This window comes from Hemicordylus capensis, chromosome 6 (assembly GCF_027244095.1).
Source record: "Hemicordylus capensis ecotype Gifberg chromosome 6, rHemCap1.1.pri, whole genome shotgun sequence".
NCBI lineage: Eukaryota > Metazoa > Chordata > Lepidosauria > Squamata > Cordylidae > Hemicordylus > Hemicordylus capensis.
The window spans coordinates 54,857,137-54,883,564 of record NC_069662.1 but is presented as its reverse complement, the minus strand read 5'-3'; the positions used below and the strand labels follow the sequence as shown (position 1 = coordinate 54,883,564).

The 26,428-nt window shown below is 45.5% G+C and overlaps 1 protein-coding gene across 2 annotated transcripts in view; it reads left to right on the top strand.

The window, feature by feature from the left end:
- ACE (angiotensin I converting enzyme) overlaps positions 1-26,428 on the top strand; it is a 74,737-nt gene that overhangs the window by 25,038 nt on the left and 23,271 nt on the right. For both annotated transcript variants that reach the window (XM_053265558.1, XM_053265559.1), the window contains 11 exons: positions 3,941-4,084; positions 6,513-6,704; positions 8,661-8,758; positions 9,564-9,736; positions 12,616-12,839; positions 13,492-13,636; positions 14,463-14,561; positions 15,810-15,932; positions 19,017-19,228; positions 20,462-20,598; positions 25,249-25,407. In XM_053265558.1, the coding sequence (XP_053121533.1) occupies positions 3,941-4,084; positions 6,513-6,704; positions 8,661-8,758; positions 9,564-9,736; positions 12,616-12,839; positions 13,492-13,636; positions 14,463-14,561; positions 15,810-15,932; positions 19,017-19,228; positions 20,462-20,598; positions 25,249-25,407 (1,706 nt within the window). The remainder of the gene's footprint in view (positions 1-3,940; positions 4,085-6,512; positions 6,705-8,660; positions 8,759-9,563; positions 9,737-12,615; positions 12,840-13,491; positions 13,637-14,462; positions 14,562-15,809; positions 15,933-19,016; positions 19,229-20,461; positions 20,599-25,248; positions 25,408-26,428) is intronic.

The window sequence follows — 26,428 nt, the reverse complement described above, 5'->3', positions numbered from 1 at the left end:
CGTGCCATGGCAGTGTTAATCTGGATGTCAGCCAAAGATGACTTTGTCTTTTACACCAAGAACTGAGCCTTTTCATCTTCATGCTCCACTTTCCAAAAGTCTTCAAGAAGAAGCAACTGCTGCTGTCTTTGGACAGGGCATTCACCTCCTTCCAGTCCTCAGCACTGTCTTCAATTAAAATTTTGTTTCCCCTTTTTGTCTCTGTGGGACCTCTTCGTCCTTTTGCGCTACTTTCAAAAAGGATTCTTCATGGGGCTAAAATGTGCACTTTCATTTCATTTGAGGATATATGGAAAATACAGACGGGTCGTAAGTTCCCCTTTTTTTGTTAGTGTTTTCCAGGTGTTATATACAAAGATAAGTTTTAGGCTTTGTCCTATGATACATCTGATAGATCAGGAGCTGGGAACTTTACTAGTGGTCATGTATACCTCCACATTTTGGAGGCTGTTCTAGACTGGATGGGGACAAATAAGCTAAAACCTAAACCAGATAAGACAGAAGTGCTCTGGGTTGGTAAAACTGACTATCCAAATGGTGAGGTAAATCTGGTCTTGTAAAGGGAGAGGAGAGCTGGTCTTGTGGAAGCAAGCATGACTTGTCCCCATAGCTAAGCAGGGTCTGCCCTGGTTGCATCTGAATGGGAGACTTGATGTGTGAGCACTGCAAGATATGCCCCTCAGGGGATGAAGCCACTCTGGGAAGAGCAGGTTTCAAGTTCCCTCCCTGGCTTCTCCAAGATAGGGCTGAGAGAGATTCCTGCCTGCAACCTTGGAGAAGCCTCTGCCAGTCTGTGAAGACAATACTGAGCTAGATAGACCAATGGTCTGACTCAGTGTATGGCAGTTTCCTATGTTCCTATGTTCCTAAGGGTCACACACTTGAAAGATAAATATTGCAGCTTGGGAGTACTTCTGACCTGATGCAGTGCTTGGAGGCTTAGGTGGCAGCGGTGTGTACCAGAAGTGCCTTTTTACCAGCTGTGGCTGGCATACCAGATGCAACGCTACTTGGAAAAGTCAGATCTGACTGACCTCAGTCACTCATGCATTGATGATATCCAGACTGAACTACTGCAATGCACTTTACATGGGGCTGCCCTTTAAGACAGTTCAGAAGCTTCTGCTGATTCAGAATGGTGCTACAAGGATGCTCATGGTTACTAGTCACTCCACGAATGTTACGGCCATCCTGCAGCAGCTTCATTGGTTACCCGTTTGCTTCTGGGCTAGGTTCAAAAGGCTGTTCTTGAACTTTAAAGCCCTACACGGTTTGGGGCTGGGTATCTGTCGAACCGCATCCACCTGTACAATCCGCTAGGGCCTTCTGCTTTGCATCCCAGACCCTGCTCGTAGCCCTGCCCCCGACTGAGATTTGGTTGGCAAATCAAACAGGCTGCATTTGGATGTAATGCAGAACTCCAGTTGCGGGGGCCTGTGGTTCTGCAAGCGTTAAGTGTGAATGCCAGTAATTGGAGGTATACGTGGAAATGAAACCAATGGTTCAGATTTGTAACTCCAGTCTGAACCCTCAGTTTGTACTGAGTTTTGTCATCGCAACCCAAGGTTGAATGCTGCAGCGATACATCCAAATGCAGAACTGCAGGCTGCATTCCTTGGAACTGGAGTTGAGGAAGGAAGTTCCTCCCTTAATTGGATGTGTGGGCTATCCTTCAGTCAAGAAAGAAGCCCATACAGCCAGTTCACCCTCCTCTCTGCAGTCTCACTGACTGCAGAGAGGATGCTCTCCGTTGCATCTGAATTAAGACAGGAGAGCAGAGTGAGGGGTGCGGAACTGTGGGTCCAGTTCTGCATTGTGTGTGAATGTGGCCATTGTCTTTTTGGTTGTGGCCTCTCAACTTTGAAATACCATCCCAGAAGAGCTTTGCCATGCTATTTCTCTCAGGATTCTTAAGAAACATCTGAAGACCCATCTGTTTAGAGGGGCTTTTTAACATTTTATCTGTAACTCACATGTGGTAGGTTTTTAAAATCTTAAATTTTTACTTTCAACTTATATGTGGTTTTTTAATTTTATTCATTCATTCATTCATTCATTCATTCATTTGATTTCTATACCGCCCTTCCAAAAATGGCTCAGGGCAGTCTACACAGAGAAATAATAAATAAATAAGATGGATTCCTGTCCCTAAAGGTCTAACAATCTAAAAGAGACATAAGATAGACACCAGCAACAGTCACTGGAGATACTGTGCTGGGGGTTAGATAGAGCCGGTTATTCTCCCCCTGCTAAATAAAGAGAATCACCACATTAAAAGGTGCCTCTTTGCCAAGTTAGCAGGGCATGACCCAGGCCTCGCAGAGACCAGTTACACAGGTGTGGTGGCGACCAAAATGGCTGATGCACCAAAATTCAAAGGCCAGAACAGGCCGAAACACCTGCCAAATGGGCCGCTGGCAGTGAGAACGGAGGTCGGCGGGGGGGGAGTTGAAACCTCCACGGACCACCACCCCCGCCCACCGCCTCAAGGAACTCCCCCGAAGGGAGTAAAGGTAAAATAAATAAATTAATTAAAATAATTTTTAAAAAAACATTCACGAACCCCCCCCAAGAGTCGGTGGGTGTTCGGTCTGAAGTTGGACCAAACAGGTGGTGGTTCTGTTCGACCGTGGACCGTTGAACCGAACTGGCTCGACGTCGAACGTCGAGCCAGTTTGCACACCCTAACAAACGCCAGAAACCTCCTCAGAACTAATTAGAGAATTGTGCACATCTGCCTGTAAAGCCGATCCCCTGAAGCCAAGGCAGCCAGCAGCATGCAAGGAAACTTGCAGCTCCACGGGTACCTCCTCTTTCCCAAAAGTAAAAGCATTTTTTTAAAAGGACAAGTCAGGGAGAGAGCAGTTTCAGGGCACATTTCACACACACCTGTTCCCAAACTTGCTCGGATCTAGTATTTTGACATACATCTAGTATAGAACATATCAAACACACACACACTTTTATTTAGCAAATAGAAGCTGATCAGGAAAAAGTGGCAAAAGATTTGCAGGAATTACATCACAGTTCCTCGTCTGTAATGGGCCCTCTTTCTCTCTCCCTCTCTCCTGCTCTCACTCTGTTTCCAGGTTTTCTGCTATGTACTCCCTCCCTACCTATGGAAGAGTCTTCCCTTGCCCTGTTCGTCAAGCTGCTTTCTCTCTCCACTTTTTCAGCCTGTAATCAAAACCCCTTATTGGAAATGTATTTCCTGGGCTACTGTAGCTTTGTCTTGCCTAGTCCACTTCCTTGAGTCATCTCAAGTTTCTGCTTCACAGTCATTTTAGCAGTGGGCATATGTTTGTGATGCACCATGGTGTGCAGAAGTGCACCTAGGTAATTTTGGAGCATAGACCTGTCCTAAAGGTCTTTGGAGCCACCCCCCGCCCTCGCCCCCCGGCCTCATGTTAAGCATCATCCCCCTACACAGACACACATACCCCGTGAAGCATGCAGTATTTTTAACAAGTGGGTTCTTGAGGGCACAAACAGCAACTGGACTCACAATACTGTAAGAATATAAAACAGGTATATGTATGCAAATCCACATTAGCAGAAACATTTCAACATGCAACTTAACATGTTCCCATCCCACATATTTCTTTTCCCACTCCCCGCATTGTCTCTAAGGATCCCGGCCCAGTTCATAATAACACTTGGCCACCCAGTGCAGTGGGGACCAGTGGCGACCACACCACCCAGGACAGACTCAAGAGGAGTTGGGGGCCCCCAGGGGGTGTGGAGGCCCTGGACTTCAGCCCCAAAGTCCAGGGGTAAGAGTGCCAATGATGGTGTAGCTTATGTAAGTAGATCTGTAGGAGGGTTGTGGATGTTGCTATCATGGTTGGTGGGGTTTGGACTTAATAGTCTTCTGGATCCTTTTCAAACTTATGTTTCTATAACAATTTCTCTGTTTTTGTTTTCCACTTCCACTCCTCAGAAATAACAGATATCATGGCCACCTCTCGCAGTTATAGCAAACTCCTCTTTGCCTGGGAAGGATGGCACAATGCAGCAGGCAACCCTGTGAGATCCAAGTATGAGGAGTTTGTGACACTAAGCAATGAGGCCTTCAGAATGGATGGTGAGATGCTCGAAGCAGGTTACGGGGTTGGACGTGGAGATTGGCCACTTAACTGGCTTGATAATCTGCTTTGTGGAGAAAGATCTATACAGCTGGGACTGTTTAGCTTGGTTGAAAAGATGACTGAAAGGTTCAGAAGAGATGTGAACAGAAAGCTGCAGAGCAGAATGCTTTGAGTATGGCAGCCCTCTACAGGTTCACTATGACTTTGTGACCCTTCACTCATGTTTTATGTAATTTATGCTATCTTCCCTAGGACAGGGCTAACCTTTCTCTATATAGCAGTCCCAGAGTGAATCCACTTCTAACTTTCAATTTTTGATGTGAGCATTCCTACAATTCCTTCAGAACATCCATGCTACATGTTGAGTCTAGAACTTGCTGTCCTATTTTGAGAGTATTCCAGATAGCGTTGCCACATGTCCTGGACTGACCATTCTCCAGGGCCATTTTCAGCAAGTAGTTGATAGCACACTCTGCAAGAAACAGGAGTGAAGACAAAAAAGAATCAACATAGTCCAGAAATTGGATGTCCTCCCCAGGATTTTGGAGTCTGTGTATAGAGAGGTGATTCAGATGATAACTGGGGATGTGCAAATTGATTCAGGAACAAATCGATCTAGCTGATTTGGGTGATTTGGAGACCAAACAAATCACCCCTTTGGTCCATTGGCTAGATTCGGGTACAAATCGAATCATGCCTGATTCGAATTGATTTGAGATTCAGATCCCTCCTGTTAATTCCCCCAGATTCCCAGCTTTCATTAAAAAAAAAGCTAAGATCTAGCTCTTGTAGAAGTGGAGTTATGGAGCAAAATGTGTGGTCACTGTTTTGTGTTTGGTTTCTTTGGTGTATAATAACTTTCTTTCAATGAATCCCTATGAGGATTCATTACACACCTTCATTTCTTGACTGTCTTTTTGACAGTGCCAACTGTCAACTGCCATGTGCCAACTACACCCCACTCCCACCCGCAAGGCAGTGGGGTATTACTCAGTTTATGTTCTAGGATCTTTCCCCAAGTATTTAGGCTCTTTGGTGTCTAATAACCTTTCCTCATAATGCATCCCTATGAGGATTCATTAAACACCGAAGAGTCTAAACACCTCAAAAATTCCTAAAATAAAAACTGAGTACCCAGTGGCTTGTGGGTTGCGGGGTAGTTGGAACATGGGATGCCACTAATTCCCCACACAAACCTGCAAAGCAGTGGGGTCAAAATGAACAGAAGAAATGAAGGTATGTAATGAAGACACCAAAGAATCTAAACAAAAATACCTAAAAAATAAACTGAGTACTCCAGTGTGTGGGGTGGTGGTGTAGTTAACAGTTGTCACTGTCCAGTGATAGTCAAATGAACAGAAGAAACAAAGGCGTATAATGAATCCTCATAAGGATTTATTATGAGGAAAAATTATTAGACACCAAAGAATCTAAACATTTCAATATGTCCTAAAAATTAAAATGAGTACCACACTGCCTTGCAGGTGGGGGTGGGTGGGGTGTAGTTGGCACATGGCAGTTGACAGTTGGCATAGTCCAAAATGAACAGAAGAAATGAAGGTGTGCAATGAATCCTCAAAGGATTCATTATGAGGAAAAGTTATTATACACCAAATAATCCAAACACTTGAAAAATAATGACTGCACATTTTGCTCCATAACTCCACTTCTACAAGGGCTAGAGCTAAGCTTTTTTTTTTTTAAAGAAAGAAAAAGAAAGCTGGGGATTCATGTTAGAATAAGGATATGGCAGCTTTGAATCCCCATTGTTTCCTATGGTGGAAATGTTCCAAATCAGTAAAGACTAAAAAAATCATTAAAAATCAACCAAGTGTCTCACTGCCTTGAAATTTGGGTGGTAGCTGGCACCCTTGGGGACCTACTCACCACCCAAATTTGGTGCCCCTAGGACCTTGTTAAGTGGTCCAAAACAATCTGAATCTGAATTGAATCAAAGCAAATACAAATTGAATCTGGGGTGATTTGGAGGGGGTAGATTTTGATACAAAACAAATTGGGGTAATTGGGGGGGCACAGATCGAATTAAAAAATCGATTTGTACACATCCCTAATGAACACCCCTCTCACATGATTAAAAGAGGCCTCCTTAGCACATCAGGATGTCCTGCAGTGACATCAGGATGGGTGCGCTGTCAGCATGACCCCATCCATTTCATGTGTGCTGGTTGGTGTATATCTGAACTGGCCCAGAATGACTGTAGATCTTACGAAGGCAGAAGTGAGACTGAACTTCAGCAAAACCTGTTCAGAATTTGCTGCCTTTCTAAGTGGCCACACATAAAAAAGATCTGCTGAAGGTCTCCTGAATAATGCAGGAGAGCCCCAGAGAAGGATGGGGCTCGTCCAATCATATGCTGTGATTATTGACAAGTGTCTCAGGTTCTGTATTGTCCCTTCAACCAGGCTTCAAGGATACTGGTGATTATTGGCGTTCCTGGTATGATTCACCAACTTTTGAGGATGATCTGGAGCAGCTCTATCATCAACTGGAGCCACTTTACCTAAATCTGCATGCTTTTGTCAGGAGAAAGCTGTATGATCGGTATGGTCCTAAATACATCAACCTGAAGGGCCCCATTCCAGCTCACTTACTGGGTAAGGGGGCAATAAATGGAATTGAATTAGGGTTGTGCTGGGAAGAATCAGAAGAACATTCTGACAGCATGAAGGCACTCAGTATTCTACTATGCATTTTATACAGGATGAAAATTGGGGGGTGCTTTGGTGCTATAGTGCATGAAACAGTGAACAACACCCATTAACGTTCTATTGGGGCTGTTCAGTGTACTATGAGGCAGGTCTTCCTAAACCACATCTGCCAAGTGGCGGGAAGCATTTCCTAGGAGGCATCTGATCACAAAAGCAGAATCCCTCAATCTACTGAAGGCCTTTGAGACTTCCTGCTTTTTACTTTAAAGACTTTTCTAGCCTTTGTATTTGTGGAGGAAAGCTTGAAAATGTATGGATAGTATATCCTAAAGGCTCATGGCCTAAATGGGTTTTGAGCTGGGCTTTTAGTTGCTGAAGGGCAAGGGCTCACCACTTTGTATTCTACACACTTTTTTGTCCCTCCATCAGAGGCTTCTTTCCTGACACCACAGCCCACATTTTCCTTCCTCTTAGCCATCCACCTTCTACACATCCCATAATCAGCACATACCTGGATTTTCCTATGGAAATACATTTATTTCTTAAGTGACAGAATTTATATTTGCAATGTAACTCTATGGATGTGAGATGCCAAAGGCTGAGCCCAACCCTTTTTGCCCAGGGGAACTGCCATAAGTGGAAGAAAAGAATTTTGAGAAGAAGATACTGGAGAGGGAGAAAGAGATGGAGGCAATAGCAAATCTTGAATAAAAGAACTATCACAGTTATAGTGGAGGAGAGAACATCAGCCTTTTGCCCTTACACAGCATTTATCTAGTAGCAGCTTTAAGGTCCAGGAACTGAGAGAGACACACTGAGGTCTTTCACACAACCTCACAGCGCTGTGGGGAAGTCAGGAACTCACCTGCTTTCCCTGGCAAATGAGCAGCAGTCTCCCTCCCCTCTGCCACTCCATGCACCCATATGAGCAGTGGCACAGCAACTGCAGGAGCTGAGAGTGGGAGGACTTTGCCTGCCACCCCCAGCCAGGACCGGTGCCAGACTATTTTGTGCCCTAGGCAAACACATTGACACTCTACACTCTGCGCCCCTCTGAGGTCTGCGCCCTAGGCAGCTGCCTAGTTGGCCTAATGGTAGCACCGGCCCTGCCCCCAGCATCCCAGGATACCCTGGGGCACAAGCACAGTGGCTGCTCTTGTTAGAGCAAGGGCTGCTGCTCCTTCCCCTGGCTCATTGCTGGAAATGGCGGTGGGCCAGTGGGAAGGTACTGAATCCTGCTGCAATCGCCCAGACAGTCGCCGAGGTTAAGTGAGCCATAGGTAGATCTTGGCTAAACGCCGGGTGAAGAACTTAGGATTGGTGAATTGGGTTAAAAACTTGGGTTCAATCCCGGCGCTTCACATGCACAGCCTAGCCCAGGCTGGACTGCCTTAGCCTAGGCTGGGCAACCTCTTGCATGTGAACAGCCTCTGAGGTTTACAACTGTATTCCAGCCCAGGCCTAACAGCAGTCTGGTCTGGGAGACCCTATTTGTTCATCTAATTTTACCAGGCTCCATCTTCTCCTAATACTTGTTGCTTTGAGCATTCTCCATGTGATGAGGAAGACATGCTTGAGCCTGTGGCTGCTGTCTGCACCTCGCCAAGAATACAACTTACAGACTGGGGCAAAATGTGAACCAAGCCTGGCTAGTTGAGTGGAAGGCCTGGTTTCTCTTGTTCCATGTTTCTTGTTCTGTGGAATCAAGCCAGATATCAAACAGTTCTGATCCTGATCTAAAGACTCATACTTTATGCTTTTGTGTCCTGCCAAAGATATTTTTGCCAGAGATCTTGCATCAGATGACATCACTTCTTGCTATTGTTCTCTAGGGTAGGAACAGAAGCAAACTACTTTGTTTTCTATCAAAGCTAAACTGTGTTGCTTCCCCCCCCCCTGCAGGTAACATGTGGGCTCAACAATGGAACAACATTTATGATATGATGATCCCTTTCCCAAATAAGCCCAATCTCGATGTCACCAGTACGATGCTGCAACAAGTAAGGGCATCTATGTTACAAACTTCAGTTTTTATACCTTCTTGTTATGTTTATATGCTCCTTTGACTGCAGCACTTAGCTGGACGGTGGGGATTGTGGATGAAAACATGTACATCTCCAAACATCACTCTTTGTGGTATTGCTGCCGTCATTCTGTGGTGAAGTACTGAGCTAATTTCTGTGCTAGGATTAAGGTAAAAATATGAATACTAATCCACCCAAAAGCATCAAGGAGATGACAAGCCAGTTATGCCGTACCTAAAACATGCCAATGAGCCACAACTGTGTGATACACTTCCGGGTATGGCTTTCTGTTCTGAACATGCTTCTCAACCCTGCACTACAGCATGGTGGGAGAACATGTTTGACTTGATGTTCTGCCTTCTATGTTCCTATGTTGTATTTCCCACATACTTATAAGTTCACACTTGCACATAATTTGTGGTGTGAAGATGGTAGATGGCAGTATACATTTTTTTATTCCAAAAAACATGTTGAGGATGGAGTCCCTCTTCCACTCCCTGATGTGAGTGTTGGGATGAAAAAATTACACTGGCACAGCCACCCCCATTACGAAACACATGCAGGAATTAGTCCTTCTCCTTGGCATGAAAAGTCAGCAGCCTTCTACTCATTTTAAGAAGTTCCTCCCAGTCACCTTTGCTTCTCCTCTGTCCTGCCTTGAGACTGTGCCTCTAAAGCTCAAGCAGCAAATGCCCATATTGTTATCTATTATGAGTGAACTGGGACCAGTCTGCAAGAGCTAAGCTATCTAATGCTGTGGATGGGTCCTTGCCTTTCCTAGAATTGGAATGCAACTCACATGTTCCGGGTGTCGGAGGAGTTCTTCACCTCGCTTGGCCTGTTTGGAATGCCACCTGAATTCTGGGAGAGTTCCATGCTGGAGAAGCCAACAGATGGGCGGGAGGTGGTATGCCATGCATCGGCATGGGACTTCTACAACCGCAAGGATTTCAGGTGCATACTGCATATGGCAGGGCCTCAACTAGGAGGAAGGGGAACCAAAGCCTTTGTTGACATAGACTCCCCCCCCACCGCCTCCACCCCATGTCTGCTTTTGTACAGAACAAAGCAATTAAATATCTTTTCTGTGTCTTGTCAACTTGAGAGGCATTTTCATTTTGTGAAAAATAATGAAAAAATGGAAAATAATCACAGAAATGAAAAAAAATCACAAATTCAGATTCCTAGGATTAATATTTTAAATAGATTGTTAAAAAAAATTCCAAGGCTTCATTTTGCCAATACAATGTCTGCTTCTGCTTGTTGTTTAGCTGTGGAAGTGACCAGATCTTGTGAACTTAACTGTCTGTCTGTCTGTCTGTGTCTGTCTACCTATCTAATCTATCACATCTTTTCTCAGATTACTTAGTAGAGTTGGGAAGGCCTTGGGAGAATATCCTCTTCTTTCAGACGGAGATATCAGTGCCAGGGACGTAGCTAGGGGAGAGGGGGCCCGTGTTCTTCCCTCTCTTGGGCGGCCCCCCAGAGTGAGGGAGACAATGAAGAAAATAGGGAGGGATGGAGCTGGAGGGCCCTCAGGAGCTGGGGGCCCGTGTTCTTTGAACCCTTTCTTTCAATTATAGCTACTCCCCTGATCAGTGCAGTGTTCCTTCCTCCCTGATCAGAAGCTGAGCAGAAAACAGGTTCTGTGTCCCCTGGCTCAGAATTAAGCTTTCTGATCTTGTTCTCTGACAGATCCACAAAGCATATAAACAGGAGGTCTGAACTGAAAGCCTGCATGTCCAAAATCTTGTAATCCTGCTCAGAAAACATTTTAGTAACACAAAAACTGTTAGAATGCCAAGAATGTTCGCTTTTTAAAAATGTAGTTGATGGTAGATAAAATATTGACAAATATACTGGAATTGCCTCAGATATGGCATGGTGACTAAAATAGGCCATTAGACAAGTAATTCTACACTCTGTGCACAGTGCCAAGCTCCTATAAAGCAATATTTATCAATTTTTATTTTATCTTAAATAAAGAATAAATCTGTCAAATAAATATTTATTTTTCCTCTCTAAAGACGGTGAGCCCAGATCGATATTGCTGTAAGCAATATGCTAGCTAAAGTAAAAAACATGTGCTTTCAGTTTCTAGCTATGCTGCACCATTTTCATCCATACCAGGGCCTGCTTGTCTGCTAAGCAAACCAGACAGTCTCATAAGGCACCAAGTGGGGAGGGGTGCTGACAGCCCGGGTCACACCCATGAGCGGGAGCAAGTGGGCTCACCGTGTGTGCTCCACATCCCCATTGCCCAATTGCTCCCTTCACCACAGCAGGCTGTTGCTCCTGCTGCCAGCCTGCCACAACACATAATGACATTGCCCCATGATGAGGTCATTATAATGTGTCGCAGCAGGAGTGGCGAGGAGAATGGGTGGGTGATGGGGTCTGCCCACTTGCCTGCTCATTGTCCTCAGTGCCAGTGGCTTGCCATGGCGCATTATCATTCATTCATTCATTCATTCATTCATTCATTCATTCAATTTCTATACTGCCCTTCCAAAAAATGGCTCAGGGCAGTTTTACATAGAGAAATAATAAATAAATAAGTTGGATCCCTGTCCCCAAAGGGCTCACAGTCTGAAAAGAAATATGAGATAGATACCAGCAACAGTCACTGGAGGAGGTCCTGTGCTGGGGCTGGATAGGGCCAGTTACTCTCCCCCTGCAATGCTGTGTACTTTCCCCCTGCAATAATCACGTTGCTGTGTCTCATGGCAACTTGTGGAATTCTCTGCCACGAGATGTGGTGACAGCCAACAACCTGTATGGCTTTAAGAGGGGTTTGGATAACTTCATGGAGGAGAGGTCTATCATCAACTACTAGTCAGAGAGCTACAGGATGCCTCTGAGTACCAGTTGCAGGGGAGTAACAGCAGGCGGGAGGGCATGCCCTCAGCTCCTGCCTGTAGGCTTGCAGCGGCATCTGGTGGGCCACTGTGTGAAACAGGATGCTGGACAAGATGGGCCTTGGGCCTGATCCAGCAGGGCTGTTCTTAATGTGATTATAACGTGCTACAGTGGGCTGCCAGTAGGAGCAGTGAGAAGAAAAGGAGGGTGATGGGCCATGGTTACTTAGGCACTATAATGCACCATGGCAGGAGCAGCAGCCTGCCATGGCAAGGAGAGCAAGCTGGTGGGCGAGCAATGGGGGATGTTCCCTGCCCAATGTGAATGGGGTGTATGGCACTGCCATGGACAAATGGGTTGTGGAGTGCCTGCTTCGCCTGGAGTGCCATCACTTCTTGTGCTGGCCCTGATCCATACCCTTAACAGTTTGGGGGATAGTTTTTGGGTAGTAGCTGTTATCCTTTTTGGGGCAGGAAGGTTAAAGCCTTTTTGAAGTTGTAAGTTCATGTTCTCCTAATACCTTGAAAACCCAAATTCTCTCTGGTTCCAGTTTGACAACCATCTCACTTTCATTTTTTCTGGAGCCATCTTTTGTGCTCTGTGTAACATTACTTTCCTCTGGCGTTACAAGGGAGTATGCAAATCTACATTTGCAAATCTACGTTTGTTTTAAAATCTGTTTAAATGTCATAACTTCTCCAAGGAACCTTGGGAACTCTAGTTTAGCATAAGTGCTGAGAATTCCATTTGAAATTCCTGTATCCTCCACAGTACTCCCATGACCAATGTCCCTATGGGTAAAGCTTTGGTAATTTAACCCGTTTAAGTTCTGCCTTACCAAGCGAGTTTCCTTTTCATTCCTTCTCTGTGTTGCCGGTAATCCTCCAGTTGGCCAAGGTAGTGCCTTTTAACACAACTGATGTACATGACACAGCCACCACTGCCATCTCACTTCCCTGTTCTGTACTGTGCAGGATAAAGCAGTGCACAACTGTCACCATGGAGCAGCTCTTCACAGTACACCATGAGATGGGACATGTTGAATACTACCTGCAGTACAAGGACCAGCCCATCACCTTCCGCAGTGGGGCCAATCCTGGCTTCCATGAAGCTATTGGGGATGTCATGAGCTTGTCTGTCTCTACCCCTGCACACCTCAAGAAAATTGGGTTGCTCAGCCAAGTCACCGAGGATAAAGGTGTGGATAAGTACTCTGGGTGATCTTCAATGGGTGTTCTAGGAAAACAGTGGTGCATGGGTAGACAAGAGGGACGTGGGAAGAGTTCTCAACTCTCTGGTTCCCAGTTGAAAACAGTTGTTTCAAAGACATGGAGCCATGCTTGTCTGACCCTGGCCATTGAAGGAAAAATAAAGGATTGTGGACTGAATCCAAGCATTTGTCCTCAGCTCCCTAGGGGGAAAGGGAGGCCCTCTAGATCTATCCTCTGGGTTGAAACAGCTCGTTTCACTTGGGACAACCCATAGGATGGATTTTGCACCTTCTTGGGCTCTGATTTCTGCCATGGAAATGAATTTTCTTTCAGGTCAGCTGGGTGAGTGATTTTTCACTATTGCCTTTCCCTGAGGTGTGTGTCATTACTCTTGAGCTATTAGATGGTCTCTGCTCTCTGCTTATGGCACAGGATCTGTAGGGGGGTTCTCAGCTGAGGATTCAGCTAGATGGCTTGGTAGTCAATTTGTTCTTCCCACTCTTATAGTTCTTCCCCATCTCAATGCCTCTTTCTCAGCACTTTGTTATAAATATGTCCGGCAGCTCCAGCTGAGAAAGGCTTCTCTCTTTGGAAGCCTTGCCTAGTAGCTTCTTTTTTGTCCACTCCCATTTCTTGCAGAGAGTGATATCAACTACCTGCTGAAAATGGCCCTGGAGAAGATTGCCTTCCTCCCTTTTGGCTACCTGATAGACCAGTGGCGATGGAATGTCTTTAGTGGGCACACCCCTCCCAGGCGCTATAACTACGATTGGTGGTACCTCCGGTAAAGGTCTCCTCAGCAGTGCAGGGGTGGTGTGTGTGTGTGTGTGTGTGTGTGTGTGTGTGTGTGTGTGTGTGTGTGTGTGGACAGCTGCTGCGATGAATGAGCAATTATATCAAGAGTCCAGGATCTGTGTGTCAGGAACAGTCCTGCAAGCTCATTCTAGGTGTTAGGACTGAATTTCAAAATTGGGAGTGGGGATCCATGTTTCTTTGGGAACCCATACAAATCCAGTGTCTGTCTGAGAAGGGGGAGCCTTCCGAGAGTGTGTATGCAAAAGTAGGTTGAAAAAATGCTTTTGGGATGATGGGCAGATATTAAGAAACATTTTTTATTTATTTAGAGGAATACATCTGTATATGTTGCCCACATTGTTGTGGTGAATAGTGATAAAAATAGTTCTAGTTTGTCCTTTTCTTCATACCACCTTTCTGTTTCCATCATTTCCTTGCCTGCCCAGCTTAGGGCAAGATTAGACATTATGTTGATCATAGGGTTGCTGCCCAAAATAGCAACCCTGCCTGCATTCCGTTCCCGCAGGTCTCCCTGTAATGTTTAGTCAGGAAATTGTGTGATGTAATGCCATCATGTGGTGTTTCCCCTCCTATCCTCCAGCAGCCAACAATAATGTAGAGTGGGGGAAGAAAAGCAGCGTGATGACAGGAGGAAAAGGGGAACTTGGGTACAAGGTTGCTGCTTCTGGCAGCATCTTTATAATCAGTGTCATGTTCTAGTTCTGCCCTTAAACCAAACCTGGAGTCTTATTTATTCCAAAGACTTGTGCTAATGCTGTGAATTTTTTCACCCACCCACATGGCTGACTTTCCAGAACAAAATATCAGGGGATTTGCCCTCCTGTTGCAAGGAATGAAACAAACTTTGACCCTGGTGCCAAATATCACATCCCTGGCAACACACCTTACATAAGGTATTGGGAATTGGAGGGGAAGGGGAGATAAGTGCATATTCATTATATAGAAATGTAAATATGTGTTATATGTAAATATGTCTGGAGAACTCCATTGCAGTGCTTGGGATTGGTTTGTTCATGCCCTGGTTATTAATGGAGTATGTGGAACATGACAGTGCTCTCTCTGCAGGGCTGAAATAACAGAAGGTTCTGATGGAGAGATCTGAGGTGATACAGAAAAGTTATGTAGGGCTGAGCCTTGGATTCTAAAAGTGGCTGCGAGCCAGAAACTCTGGACCAGACTATGAGCCTAGATGAGTGGATCACATCACCAAGACCTTTACCATTGCCTGTATAACAGATTCTCCCAGGTTTCCTACAATCCACATCTTGTAGACTTCAGGGATAGGATAATGGATGCTTCCATAGAGAGTCTTAAATTGATAACTTGTTGCTCACAGGTTATGAGCTCCTGCTTTGGGTAATCAAGAGGTAATTCGGAAACATAGAAATCCATGTGACCTACATACACCACACACCACATATATTCAGATGTTTTGGCTCACACCCTGACATTCTCATTTGCTCTGTTTTCAGGCCTCAAAGTCAAATGGTTCAAAATAGGGTTTATATCATGCTCTATCCTATGGGCTCAGAGCTCATTTTTCTTAATGTCAGTAGTGCTGTCCCCAGGACCATTAAGATACATTAATATAAGATTGAATCATTATTACACATTGATTAAATAAATCTCATTTACTCATATTTTTATTTCTGTCCCGCCTCATTGCAATGACGCTAGTGTTTTTCACAACTCTGAGGCATGCTTCTTATTTTTGCCCATTTGATTCAGTTGACTGCCCAGCCTCTCTCATCCATCCCACTTTGTTCCAGTGCTTCTCTCACACTGAGCATCTCAGGGTACATAGCAAGCTCCACTTCACCACTTGCTGTGCTTTTCCCATCCTTTCAATGCATACTCAGTGCAAACAGGGATTCAAATCCACCTTTGCCTTTTTGAGTATGGAAACAGGCTAGTAAGGGTTTTTTCCAGATTAATTAAGATAGAGAATAAAGGTGATGATGTGTTCATTTCTGCCAAAGAATTCCACAATCTTGCATAGAATTCTTGACTGCTGTATTGTTTACTTTCTGCCTTCAGAATTTGAGTCTTGCTCATTATGGAGGAATTTGCAGTGACAATTTAGAGGTTTTTTCTGCTGGAGCATTGATAGGCCCCAAGATAATTGTGTTTATTTTGGGCAGGTACTTCGTCAGTTTCATTCTGCAGTTCCAGTTCCACAAGGCCCTCTGCCAAGCTGCCAACTACACTGGCCGCCTTCATACCTGTGACATCTACCAGTCCAAAGAAGCTGGAACAAAGCTCAGGTGAAAGCAAAGGGAAAGGGGAAAATATCTAAGGACATATCACATTTAACAGAGAATAGGGGTCAACAGGTCAAACAAAGATCTTCTGTAGTATTTTTTCCTTTCACTCCGATGCAACAGGAAGGGTAATAGCTGTGAAGTGAGGACTCAGAAAAGCATGGGTACAGCAGCAGCAGGGAATGCATGCTGGAGGCCCTGGAGGCATGCAGACCAGGAGCTATTTCACATGGGGGTTTATGGAGCGGGGTATCCGAGGAGCGGGTCCACTTCACCTCAGAATCGCAGCAGTTAAATCTGGGGAACTAATGGGGCCATTCACATAGGGACAGACGCAGTTCCTCTCCATGTTCCCTGTGAATATTTTTTCTGTGCATGTTCACACAGCTTGCTCTGTTTTTTCCTGGCCAATTGCTTCCTAGAGGAGACAAGATGCCATGCCTCTCTTTTTTTCAAACAGCACATGCATGGTGTGCTTTCGTTATTTTTAAATTTATTTATTTAGACAGTCAGCATTCCGCATGCATGACTGCTCTGAGCATCAGCACGTGATTCTTATTCTCTTATTTTAAAAAGCCACTTCATTAGCCTCCCTGATATCCCCCCCCCACTTTTTTTGCAGAGCAACTTCCACAAGCAGGGCAGCTGTCAGAAAAACAACAAAAAACCTCATGAACAATCAAAGAAAGCTCCCCCACCCCCGCCGCCCATGCTTGCAATTTGAAATCACTCATACAGCAGACCATTCCAAATGCAGCTGTCGAACTCCCCTTCATTTAGCCTTGTGGAAATGTTGCCAAGCAGTGCCCTCTGCTGACAGTTAGCATTCCGCAAGTCCACCCAGCAAGTATTTTTTTTAAAAAACAACAACAACAACGTTAAGTGTGAACTTTGAAAAAAGCCAGGTTATCAGTAATGGCCCCTTGACACATTGCGAGAAAAGTGTCACGGTATATCTGAAACCTCGATTTATTTTTAAAAGCCAGTACAAATAGTGGATTATTTTACCGGACATAATTTGGGCTAAGCTAAAATGCACAGGAGACACCTCTAATCGCGTGTGAAGTGCTCCCCATTAATTCACACAGACTTCAGTGCGAATCCGGACAATGTACAGATGCACACTCTCCATTCTGGAGGAGATGCGATCTATAAACACCGTCTGAAAACGCTCTTGGGGACTGTGATCACACAAATGACCAGCAAGGCTGCAACACGGATGCCTGCGCTTAGAGTTGGCATGGTATGAATCCCAAAGGGCAGCTACACATCAGCATGGTGAGATGCAGTTCACCCTATGGAAAAATGGCAATGCAAACATGCAAAGTTCAAGAGGGACCTTAAGAGTATGTAAGAACATAAGAACAGCCCTGCTGGATCAGGCCCAAGGCCCATCTAGTCCAGCATCCTGTTTCACACAGTGGCCCGCCAGATCCCGCTGCAAGCCACAGGCAGGAGTTGAGGGCATGCCCTCTCTCCTGCTGTTACTCCCCTGCAACAGGTACTCAGAGGCATCCTGCCTTTGAGGCTGGAGCCCGGAGGTGGCCTAAAGCCCACCAACTAGTAGTCTAGTCACCCTAGACTTGTCATGCCTGATGGATGTCCATCCAATCTCCAAGGGAAAAGTTTCCACAATTTTTGTGGACTGAACCAGGCCATCAAATTCAGCCATCCCCTCCTCATGTCAGTTCCCTCACTACACCACACCATAATCCCAATAACCACATAAAGCAGAATACAATGTGTCACCAGCAAAGAGAAGTAGCAAATAAAGTGCATGGAGAGTAACCAGCTCCAAATGTCTCCAGACCACAGAGTAAGGTTTAAACAAGACGTGACTCTAAAATGTATTGTTAAAACTTCTTTCCCCACCTAAAGTTAAATAGGGAGGGAAATCAGGATCACAGTGGGAGGGAGAAGCTTTTTAATCCCTTCCCTTTGTGCGGTGGCTGCTACAAAAATCCACCCCCACCCCAAGTTGTTGTTAGCCACAGGAGAGAAGCTTCCAGAGGTTCCTATCAGAACTTTTCTTAGGAACATAGGAAGCTGCCATATACTGAGTCAGACCATTGGTCTATCTAGCTCAGTATTGTCTTCTCCAAGGTTGCAGGCAGGAATCTCTCTCAGCCCTATCTTGGAGAAACCAGGGAGGGAACTTGAAACCTTCTGCTCTTCCCAGAGCGGCTCCATCCCCTGAGGGGAAGATCTTCCAGTGCTCACACATCAAGTCTCCCTTTCATATGCAACCAGGGCAGACCCTGCTTAGCTAAGGGGACAAGTCATGCTTGCTACCACAAGACCAGCTCTCCTTCCTCTTCCTTCCTCTTCTGGAGCTAAGGGAGGCAGTGTTTTCTGTGACCATGATACAAAGCTAAGAGGTTAAATACCACTTCCCTGCATGCTGCAATCCCAATCCTGATCCCCCGCCCCCTCCGTGGCTGCTATTTAACTTTAGGGGGAAAACCAGAAGCTCAAGCTCTGATTATGTGTTTGATGTCATTTCTGGTTTGACTCTATGACTGAACAAAACATCCTGTTGCATGACTGCTCACTGTTTTAACTAATGTGGTAGGAAAAAGCACAGCATTAAAAGCCTCTTCAAGCCCATGTATGGTGGGGGAATTGCACAGAGCATGGGTTTCTAACCTTGGGTCTCCAGATGTTGTTGGACTACAACTCCCATCACTGCTAGTCACAATGGGCAACGGCCATTGTGGTTGGGGATGTTGGGAGTTGTCCAATATCATCTGGGGACCCAAGTAGTGTTCTCTCTATTTTTTTTTTAATCTCTGTGCAGAATGAGTTTTGTTCTGGGTGGCAGCATCAAGGCAGTGTGCGTGCACATGCCTTCAGAGTGAGGCCTTCCTCATTCAACCTGAGCGGGATCTAAAATTAACTGAGTGGACATTAAAAAAACCATGTGAGCATATGCACATGCACATGCCTTGGAGGAAACACTGGACCCAAGTCCAGGAACCTTTGACACAGAGGGTAGAAAAGTAGGATGCCATGGTGCTTCCGTAGCATTTACCAATGTGAGTAGCTGTCCATATTACACTTAGCTGCTCTTTGTTTTCTCCCCTGCAGTGAGGCCCTGAGGGTTGGATCTTCTCAGCCATGGCAAGATATTCTCCAACAAGTCACTGGCACAAATAAGATGGATGCAGCAGCATTGCTGGAATATTTTAGCCCCGTTACTGAGTGGCTCAAAGAGCAGAACAACAAAACAAATGAAACGTTGGGCTGGCCAGACTTTGAGTGGCGTCCCCCAATTCCAGAGGACTACCCAGAAGGCCTTGGTAAATATTCCATGGCACACAATTATGGGTGGAGGCCCACAGGCGGGTAAATTCAACATGACCCTGATATTTGTGCTGTAACTGCAGAAGGTCTTCAAAGGAAAGGGAGTACCACAGTTGTAGAATGTCCATTGAGGATCCCTTGCTACAGGACATTGTTTATTGAACATGATAGTTATAATCCGAGAGAACACTCAGTTTATGTTAGTGTTTGCAGTGGGACATAGGAAAGAATGTATCTGACATACTAATAGGACATACGGCCAGGAAGAAATGTTTGACATCGCTGGAATATTGTGGGTGGTTGTTGCCTATTTTTGCCATGGCATAAGTATGTCTGTGAAGCTCTGGCCAGCAACTAGTTTTGCCATAGGACCACTTTGAGGAGACTAGGAGTGGAGAGAAAGTGGGCCATACTTTTCTTCTAGAACTGGCAAGAGCTTTATTGCTAGTTCAAGTTCCTGCTCTCTTGTCTTTGAACTGGCAACTGACAGGGGTCAGGAGCCAAACATCAGCACTCAGAGAATGACATTTGCCTTGAGGAAGAAACTAATTGCTAATTCCTACTGTAAAAGCAGGGTGCAGCCCTTATCAAGATAGCATGAGATATCCTCAGGTCTGTGCTCCTGATGTAACAGATAAAATGGAAGGAATGGTAGTGTTGCTGCAGGGTGATTGGCTGAACCAGGAATTCTAGTATGTGGGGTTCTTTACATGTGCTCATTTTAATCTTCCAATGAGCAAAGGCAGATGCCCAGCCAGTACCAACTTACCACCCCTCTGCTGCCTTCTCCTAACATTTCTCTTTAAGGGGAGAGGAACGCCAGGACACAGAACTGGCTCAGGTATGTCCATAGAGTTACCAGGGCTCAGCACTGAAACTTGTTTAAATAACAGGCTTTTGAACCCAGGGCATAAATGGCAGTGCCTCTGGGCATATGCAGAGTGCCTTGTTTTTGCCACTGAATAATCAGAGCCGGCACACACATGGGGAGAATGGGGAGCAGTCGGGTGGGGGGTGGGTGATTCCAACAGGCCTTGAATGGGGAGCAGTCGGGTGGGGGGTGGGTGATTCCAACAGAGAGGATATAACTAATTTCCAGGCAGACTGGGACCTTGGTACCTCTCTTCTTAGAAATGAAGTACTGGGAGTCATCATGCTGGACAAATTAAATAAGCACGGGAGGGATGTAAATTGTTCTCCAGTGCTATATTTTTCTCCTTTCTCTTCAGATAAAATAACTGATGAAGCAGAGGCTAAAACTTTCCTGGAAGAGTACAACCGCACAGCCGAAGTGGTATGGAATGCTTATACAGAAGCCTCTTGGTCATACAACATCAACATCACAGATCACAACAAACAGATCATGGTAGGAGAACCACTGCTGTAAGATCACACCTTCTGGGGCTCACTGGGAGAAACAGCCAGAATAGCTGAGAGAAGTGAGGAGCTTCTCTTTAGTTCCATTTTACACAAATGCCACTGTAACCGTGAGCAACTGGAGAGAGGGGGTGAGTGACAGCACTTGGCAGGACTTCAAATTAGGGATGTGCGAAACGTTTCGGATACAAAACATTTTGTACCCAAAACAGCCCGTTTCGGTTATTTTGTAGACAAAACAAAACATCCATTTTCCAGATACAAAAGTGTTGGCTACAAAACATTTTGTTGTTTCAGACCTCCATTTTGTGGCGATCTCTGAGTCAGTCTCCATTTTGTGTTTGACATCTTTTTGAATTTCCCACCCTTCTAGCCTTCTGATCGGTTACCTAAAGAATGGGCTGACCTGTTGACGATTCCCTCCTTGTTCCCCATTGTCTCTTTTGCTTCTTGCACTCTTTACTGACCCTACATTGGCCAGGGGAAGGGTCGAAGAAGGAGCAAGGGTGGGGGGAGTTCAAGGAGAGGTTTTTAATTCATTTAGCAAGTTAGTAGTTGCCTTTTGGCCTGAGAGAGAGAGACGGGGTGGGGGGAGGGAGAGAGAGGGAGAGTTTGCAGCATTGCATGCCTCAAGTTGCTATGATGCCATGCCATTGCCTATGCCTGCCTTGTTGCCAGCCTGAGGCCAGCCTGCTCTGGCTACTGCATGCCATCTGGGAATGGATTCAGGGGCAGAAGTGTGGGTTGGGTGGTAGTGCCCCAATGGGTGTCTGCCAGGCTGCCACAACCCAGATTCCAAAGGAATTGGGCAAAGGGCTGATTATTTGTGATTTGTTGAAGTTTATGCATCTTTAAGATTTCCCCCCATAGGAAATAATGGAGGTTTCAGCAGCCCTGTAACTCCACTTGGGGGACACCGGGGTGGCCCAGAGCAAGTGGTGGTGTAGTGCACATAGGGTGCCAACCATCCCCATGGGTTGCTAACCCATGGGGTGCTGGGCTCTGTAGTTTCTGAGGTATTGTGAGTGTAGATTCTCTGGTAGCATATGAGATTTTCAACGACAAACAACAAACTCTCATGTGCTACCAGAGAATCTACACTCTGAACAATGCATAATCTACTTCTTTACCAGAAATCACCATCTCCAGACACAACCAACATCCCTGTATCTCATGGATGCCTGCCAATGTTCTTTGATTTGCTTTACTTCTCCAATTTACTGTGAGAACAGAAGTTCATTCTCCCCTTCTGCTTTATGCCGGTGGAGGCTGACATGTGTCAAAGCTGTCGCAGACTACGTTTATCATTCCATCCAACCAAAGCAGTGAGGCTGTTCACATGCGCATGCAAAACCGAGTTTTGCACTCGGGCCGATCCCAGCGGCTCCATGGCAGCAAACCTGCCTAAATAGCCACCCTTCAAAATGAGGTTAAGGGAGCAAGCGCTCTTGTAACTTCATGTTTTTGCCTGTGCGGCAGCTGTGTCAGCGAGACTGCAGGGAGCCCAGGGAGGGGAGGAGGGATCCACATGATGCACCGCACTCTTGTGGTGGGTTGTGGTATTTCCAGGGGCCGGGAAGACACATCCTGGCCCCGATCCTCCCTGCTGCCTGGGTGTGTGGGTAATCGTCTGGGCACACTGGGAGCATGCCCAGCAACGTTGCTGTGATCGCCTGTGGGGAAGGTAGATCGCCTGCCTTCCCCACAGCAGCCTGCTCTGGAACCGTTCTCACAGATTGTGAGAAGAGGCTCAGTGACTCTATCAGTGACCCTCCCTGCTAACTTGGCAAAGAGGCACCTTTTAACATGGTGATTCTCTTTATTTAGCAGGGGGAGAGTAACTGGTCCTATCCATCCCCAGCACAATACCTCCAGTGGCTGTTGCTGGTGTCTATCTGATGTTTCTTTTTAGATTATGAGCGCTTTGGGGACAGGGATCCATCTTATGTATTTGTTATTTCTCTGTGTAAACCACCCTGAGCCATTTTTGGAGGGGCAGTATAGAAATCGAATGAATGAATGAGAACTCACCAGACCTGCAGATTGAACCAAGATCTGGCTCAGCCTGGTACACACACACACACACACACACACACACACACACACACACACACACACACACACACACACTCGGAGGCAGTGAGGGGAGAGTGCGCATTTGCAGGGATGGGAACACAGTCTAACATACCACCCAGCCAGCTCTGCAGCCAAAGATCACCTTTTGAGTGCCTGGCCAAGCAACAAATGTCAGAGTAAAAAAGGGTGAGGAAGCAGGACTGGAACCCACACCTCACACTGCAGAGCTATAACTGGAGCCATGAGAAGCACAGGCATTTACCATGCTTCAGCCAGCCAACCTGCCGATTCAGTGCTGTGCACCAGGACTGAGGTGGTTACGTAGGAAGGCCCAGCTGAGCAGAATTGTACAGATTTAGCATAAAAGAGGTCCCACCTTTGTGCCCTGGATGCAACTACTCAGCAGGGAGGGATGAGAGGGGCTCTCTGCAGCCAGTGCACCCTGAGAGTGCAGTGCCAGAGCCAGTCAGAAGGAGTCGGGTATGGACATATTCCCTGCTTAGCTAACTAACATGTACTCTTACATGGCCCAGGATACCATTCATTTTGCCCGTCCCCTTTCCCATCCAGCCTGCCTTCCCCCTTGTTTATTTGCTTGTCTATGCCTCCTACATATTAGCCCCAAAGATGTTGTTATCCACTTGTACCCCACACTTCATGCAGGCCAACTGCACGGTTTCACACGAGCAGTAACAAGGGGGGCAATGAAGTATGAGGTACCTGCCCCCTTATCCATACTGGACAAAGAGTTGAGAAGATGCAGACTCTGAGCCCTGGGGAGGGGTGGTGGAGGAGAACCTCTGGGCCCCATTCCAGTCACAGTCCCATCATAGAGATAGACAAGGCAAGTAGCAAGTGAAGAGGGAAGAATCCTTATTTGCTAACACTCTTTAAGAATTAATAGAAAACATGGAGTGGACACCTAAATAATACACCAAGTTCCTCTTTGTGTGTTCTAAAGTTTCATATGATGAGGCCAGGGCGATATAGCCCAATGCTGCACACTCTGTCATCAGAGTTATGGGTTCCTTGGCCAGGATTTATATACTGCTGGTGGTGCACCATGATAGGCTGCACAGTTAATTAGACACCTATGCTCTGCCATAGCTGCTGTGCAATGAGGGGGTATTTCCTTTTGCCTCTCCAACAACTTCAATGGGAGTGTTTTAATGACTTAAGACTTAACAAATTTATTGTTGTGACCACAGGCCATAACATAGCACAGCATAACATAAAACATAAAAGAGAGTGAGAGAGAAATGAGAAAGAACTTGGCATACCATAGGATTACTTCAACAGTCTACTTAAACTAAAACCAATGCTACAATTTAGGACAGAGCATGGCAGCTATACATTTCTTTCTGAGTTGAAAAGAAAGTAAAGCAAAAGTGGCAACTTGACAACTGCCAAATAGAAACACATCAGAAAGAAGATAAGTCAAACATTCCACATCTAAACCCTTAAATTTATTTATAATCTGTCCCAACCTTTTCCCCCTGATCACATTATAGATGGGGTAGTGTAAAACATAGTGGATAATATCCTCTACCCGGCCAACACCACAGGGGCAGAGGCGCTGTTCCACTGGAAGTTTGTAGAATCTCCCTTCAAGATATGCCATAGACATAGTTTGGAAGTGTAACATTGTGAAAGTCTTTCTCAGTGATGCACAGGTAGCGTTAGCCAGATACTGTGAGAAGCTTCTATGTCTCTTATAATAGCGGTACCAAAGTGAGAACTTAGAAGACTGTACCGCACACTTCTACTGAAGACAGCATCTCTACTGTCATTTCATTCAAGGAGCTGATCTCTAATATTTTCACCCCTCCAAGATCTAAGTCCCCCCACTAGAGGCAGGGAGTACAACTGTAGGATATAAGAGAGAAATTTGGTCCATTGATTTCCACCCACAGTGTGTTTTGATGGACATCACCTCTTTTGCTGATATAATGTTGTGTCTTAATTGGGAGTGGGGCCAAGGTCTTAGGATGAGTCCCACAGTTCCTTTGACACACCCCTGATAGGCCTGATATCACCCATTTTTGCCCCTCCACTAGTGGTTGCACCAGAGGTGGGATGACACCAGCACAATGTTATGCTGATAAAATCCTGGCAACAAGAGGCACTGGTACCAACAAATCTTCCAGATCTGCCGGCACTGTTGACTTGGCTTGGATCCTAGGGAGTGGCATATCAATGTTGGTGGCAGCTCATGGATAGATTGACCCTGCTCCCGCTGTTCACCTCCACAGCCCCCTCTCAGTGCTTACTCACGGTTTGTGCCACCATTCACACGCTGCTCACTGCTGACTCACTTCTGCTGTCACTGCTGTCAGCACAGTTTTGCATCACCAACTTGGTATGAGCCCATGATGTTAGAGTTCTTTCTTGCCCTGAGCCCAAGGCAATGTGATAGGCTTGAGAGTTAAGGAGAATAGGCAGTGTGTTTCTGATGTTCACTAGGCCACTTGGGAGTGCTAGTGTCTGGGCATGAGCTCATCTGTTTTTCCTCTTTGATGGGTGGGCTGAGCTTGCTTCTCTCCTCCCCACATGTGTCCTACAGTTAGAAAAGAACCTGGAAATGTCCAACCATACGCTCAAGTATGGCATCAAGGCTCGGCAGTTTGATTCCACTGACTTCCAGGACTCCAAGATACAGCGCATTCTGAAGAAGCTAAGTGACATAGAACGTGCAGCCTTACCTGAAACAGACCTGAAGGAGGTAAGAGTGAATTCTGAGACTGGATCTAGGAATGGACAGGAAGCCAGTGTTAAGAAATTTCAGCTGGTCCAGAATGTAGCAGCCACACTCTTGGTTGGGACTGGCAGAACAGGCCATATATTATACCAGTCTTATAAGAGCTGTACTGGTTATCAGTTGGTTTCTGAGCACAGTGCAATGTACCTTTAAAGCCCTGCATGATCTGGGCACTGAAGGAACATCTCCTCCCACATGCATCCGCCTGAGATCTTTTGAAGAGGCCTGTTCATGTGGGTGCCCACCACTGGAAGGAGGGTGAAAAGCTGTAAGTGGCACTTCAGTTATGGAATTCTCTGCTCAGGCTAATTGAACTTCCGGGCTCTTTACCTTCAGAAAGTCATAGAAGGCATCTTAGAGAATGGGGAGGGCTTTTAAATTCATTTTAAAAGTTTAAGTTTAATTTAAAATTAGTGTTAGATTAGTTAAATTAGTGTCTTTGGAGAGAGTGGTTTTATATTTCTTTCTTAGATCATGTATTTTATTAGCAATGACGTTAATATGCTGTATCTATGAATGCTTATTGCAATATATGACTTTTTGTATGCTGTTTTGAGACTTGTTTGTTTGCATTTTGATTTCTATACCACTTTTCTTTAAAATAACCTCAAAGCGGTTAGCAATATAATTAAAACAATGCACAATTAAAATACAAGAAGTGCAGATATTAAATATAAAAATAAAAATAATCTCTCTCTAAAAGTTTAAAAACCTATATAAAACAGCAATGCATAAAGTAGGAGCAGTACAAACAACACTCTCATAGTATTTTCAACTTGTTGAAAACCAGGAATAAAGAAACTGGATGAATGATGTGTAGTTGAGCCTATACCCTTCCTCTGAATTGTTGTGATTGGGTGAGATAGAAATAAAATCTGCAGACTGAATAAGAAGCACTGGCACGGTGAGACACAGGCAAGTGTTGAAGAGCAGGACTGGGGCACCATTGCCTGCCCAAGTTCCTCAAAGAGGCTCAGCCTACACG